The sequence below is a fragment of the Cibotium barometz genome, chromosome 1 (assembly GCF_041138505.1).
Source record: "Cibotium barometz isolate CiBa-2024 chromosome 1, ASM4113850v1, whole genome shotgun sequence".
Classification (NCBI taxonomy): Eukaryota; Viridiplantae; Streptophyta; class Polypodiopsida; order Cyatheales; family Cibotiaceae; genus Cibotium; species Cibotium barometz.
The window spans coordinates 37285168-37289167 of record NC_141046.1 but is presented as its reverse complement, the minus strand read 5'-3'; the positions used below and the strand labels follow the sequence as shown (position 1 = coordinate 37289167).

General features: G+C 39.9%; 1 protein-coding gene across 1 annotated transcript; it reads left to right on the top strand.

The window, feature by feature from the left end:
- The first annotated feature begins 1736 nt into the window (after positions 1-1736).
- Positions 1737-3653, top strand: LOC147641951 (large ribosomal subunit protein eL37x-like). Its single transcript, XM_086801490.1, has 4 exons — positions 1737-1874; positions 2927-3062; positions 3166-3267; positions 3387-3653. Exons 1-4 carry the CDS (start codon positions 1872-1874, stop codon positions 3431-3433), a joined length of 288 nt encoding a protein of 95 aa, XP_086657616.1. The 5' UTR covers positions 1737-1871; the 3' UTR covers positions 3434-3653.
- The last annotated feature ends 347 nt before the right edge of the window (positions 3654-4000 follow it).

Sequence of the window (4000 nt, the reverse complement as noted above, 5' to 3'; positions counted from 1 at the left end):
CAAACTCATCAAGCTCGAAAAAACCTTTAAAGTTGTAAAAAAAAATTTATCCTAAAATATAGTTTAGTAAGGTTTAAATCAATGAAGTACTCTCTTAGCTGATTAATTGATTGATTATCCATTTTTTACAAAGTTGGGGCCCTTTTTTGGCTTTTCTCAGCTAAGTTCCTAGCTACTCAAGGGAAGCTCCGATTTCAATCAATGGGATGAGAAAAAGTCCAATGGTTTGAATTACTTACAGAGGAGAAGGATGCTGAATTAGTTGATGAGGAGGAGGATGTTGCAAAGATAAGGAAGAAACGTAGGGAAAGCGGCCTCTATATTTGTTGATGCTTTTTGGTTTGTAGAATTCATAACAAAAATTCATATGGATTAATAACTTGCATCATCGTTCTTGATGATAACCTCATGGCTAGCTAGTCGATAGATTTGGGAGATACTATATATAAAAAGTAGGCATTTAAAGCCTTATTAGTATATCTACCACAAAGAAATGCACATGAAAGCAGCAAGAGAGTGATGCAACTTGTATATTGGCACACACACAAATGTGTGTTTGTGTTTGTGTGTGTGTGTGTGTGTGTGTGTGAGAGAGAGAGAGAGAGAGAGAGAGAGAGAGAGAGAGAGAGAGAGAGAGAGCAATGAATACATCTGAAGGAAATGTATGGAGCGTAGAGTAGGCTAAAATAAAACTTCCAATGGTTCATAATGTGAGAGAAAGAAAGATGCTAGGTGATTGATCATAGAGAACATTGCAAGTGCAAGTATGGGATTGGTAGTAGTGGCATGGTTTGCATTGCCTTTTCCTAGAGGCTCTGGGCAATGAGAGAGAAAGAAATTGTTTCAAAACTTATGCCCAATTAAGGTTGGAAAAAACTTTCACTTTCTATGTTTCTGAAAATTCATCCCAATTAATTAATTTATTGTGATGTTAGGGCCCTATTCGTAACTATATATTCACAAATTTTTTGGTGTGTATTTGATATTATGAGAACGAGTAAAGGTTTTCTTAAGGTCAAAGTAAGCAAGAATTAAATACACAAGGGAAAACCTTCATTCCCAAAAGTACATAATTTCATAAAACGAAAGAGGAAGGGATGGGGCCCAATGATGTCAACCAAAAGACATTGGATAAGATTTATACATTCATCAATTTTTAGATCTACAGTGTTGACAACCCACGGTGTACAAGACAAACATAAGAATATGTAAACACAAATAGTATATTGATTTTTACATCCAAAGCCACAAGGAAAAATGTGAATCTACACAAAGCAAGCATCTTCTCTCTTGGTAGGCTACTGTATTTGCGAGTAGTAGGCGAAGGGACGAAGTCATCTCGATTGATGATCGCTTGTTTGAACCTCTCCGTTTTTTGTTGCACTGAGAAGTATGCATTGCTAAAGTCTTGTTCTTCATCATGGTCCTCACCATTGACCACTATTGGATATTGCTAGCTAGTTCCTTCCTCATGCTCTTGATCGTGAGACGATTATTTCTCAAGTTCTCATCTTCTCTATCATTCCACAGAAGAACTTGAAGTCAGTTGCCATGTGGAAAATTTCACCACCTCACAGAAGTTCCACCAAAGAAGGCGCGAGTTAAATTTCGATTCATTAGTAGCATTTTGGTGCCTTATTCATAACTATGCTGCGTTTTCTTAAAGCATTTATCTTTTTTTTTTTGATCAATAGTTCTATATATTTTGCTGTAAAGGGCTTTTTCTTAAAAATCTCATCCTTGCGTTTTAAGAAAATGTTGACCTCAAAAAAACCCAAGCCCTAGTAAATAGTATATATGATCGACCGATTTCGTTTTTCTTTCTCTACCGAGCGGTCAGCAGCGTGTGGTGTTAGGCGCGTGCAGCAAGCATGGTATGTATGCATTCTGTTTGCTGTCTTGCTCTCTGTTCTTCTAAACACACTTGGTAATTACGAAATCTCTGTCACTCGACATAATAGTAGCATGGATTGGATTTGGTCCAGGGGTTTACGGTAATGTTTTAGGGTTAGGGCCAAAATAGCGTTTAATGTTAGGTTTAGGGTCAGCTTCCTAATTATAGCGGCTTATTTCTGTTAGAGTTCGTCGATACTGTTGTCCTCTCATTTGCGGGAAAGCCTACTGTGAAACCAAGGATTTCTGATGGAAATCACGGTTGAATGCACATGAGAAATTTGACTAACACTTTTACAGTGATTGACTACCCAGTTTCCCTCCAAGAACATAGCGTTTTAGCTCCTTTTATCTGGCAGCCCTTCTTTCGCCTGGAAGGGCTATTTGATTATGGTTACCTTATGATCGCATCCTCCTAAATCACACCAGGGTTGTCTTAGTACCCTCCCTAACACATCAATCTTGACTTTTGCAACGAGCTCAGCATGCGTCATGTGTTAGTGTGCAGCCAATTCGTAGTCTAGTATCTCTACTGTAAGTGTTCATGGTCATCGCTTGCTTATCCTGCTGTAAGGAGTCCAATCCCATATGCTTTCCTGTGAGTACACTGACGTGACTGTACTTGTAGGACATGACTACTTATCCTGCAGACAAGGACGTGTTTGGTATTATGACTACATGGTGAATGTTGAAAAGAAATGGGCCTTTTTGATGTCTTAAACTAGTCAACGTAGACTTTGCAATGGATTGATGTCTCATTGTACTGAAAATGGTGGAAAGACATGGTTCACTCATCAGAAAATGGGTTATCTGAGAATATCCCCTCATTTAGTAATGTCTTCATGTGCACGTTCAACTTTTAAACTGTATGAGTGTGTTACGAGGAGCTGGCTGTGCTTGCTATGGCTCTGACATCTCCAGACTGTGTAATTGTAATTTTAACCAGCATATGGAATTCATTGTCAATCCAGAGTCTTTTTCTGCATGATTGTCTTTGATCCAATGTTGCTAATTGAGGTCTATTACTGATCAGGGCAAGGGAACAGGAAGCTTTGGGAAGCGTAGGAACAAGTCTCACACACTGTGTAGGCGCTGCGGGCGATGCAGCTTTCACATCCAGAAGAGCCGTTGCTCTGCCTGTGCTTATCCGGCTAAGCGTTTGCGACACTGTATGTATGAGGTGGTTTGTGAGCAAAGTTAGGTTGACATCCAGATTGTATGGCCTGATCACTTCTAACACACTGGCTATTTCTTTTTTAATTTTCATCTCAGACAACTGGAGCTTAAAAGCAATCAAGAGGAAGACCACAGGTACAGGGAGAATGCGCCATCTGAAGCACCTGCCGAGGCTTTTCAAGAATAATTTTAGAGAGGGTATGAGTGCCCTTGCTATCTTGATGGAACATTCCTAGGCCAAGTTATCATTTTCTTGTATAAACTCTTCATTGGTGCTTTTCTTTTTCTCTGAAGTGTTTCAACTCAAATGTTTGCAGGCACTGTAGCACCTTCTAAGCAGCAGAAGGCTTCTGCTATGGCATGAGTTTATGTATGCTAGAAGGGATAGTGGCATGGTTGCAAGGCAGGAGTACGGATCTTGTGTCTGCTTTACCATGGCTTGCTTTCCTATTAGACTCCACATTGTTGCTCTATTCTAGTTCTTGTAGCCTAACAAAGAAGAGCACAGCTGCTGAGCCAAGTTGATGAATTCTTGATTACATTGTTAGTCTGGAAAGGAGAAATCCGCCTGAATCGTTTGTAAACTGGCAATTCTTGCAGAGTGATTTTGGTTTTGAGTGCTTATTTCACGGTGTGTAGGTGGTGTTTTGTGACAGATGTGCCAGCACAGCCATGAAATTGTGGCAATGATTTAGTGCTACATGAGCCTTTGATGAGCATTAGTGAGGTCTCGCAGCTGATATGTCAAAGAGGTACTGTGTATAGGTTGCTGGTAGTGGCATTCCCATTTTGCAGTCATAGTAGCTTCTAGATTGATGAAATTGATATTCAGAATGATATGTCAAGACTTTGCCCTTGTTTCTGTGGCTGCTCAGCACTTGCAGGCATACTAGCCGAGAAGTTTGCTGAATGCCTGCCTGTAGCTCTCCCA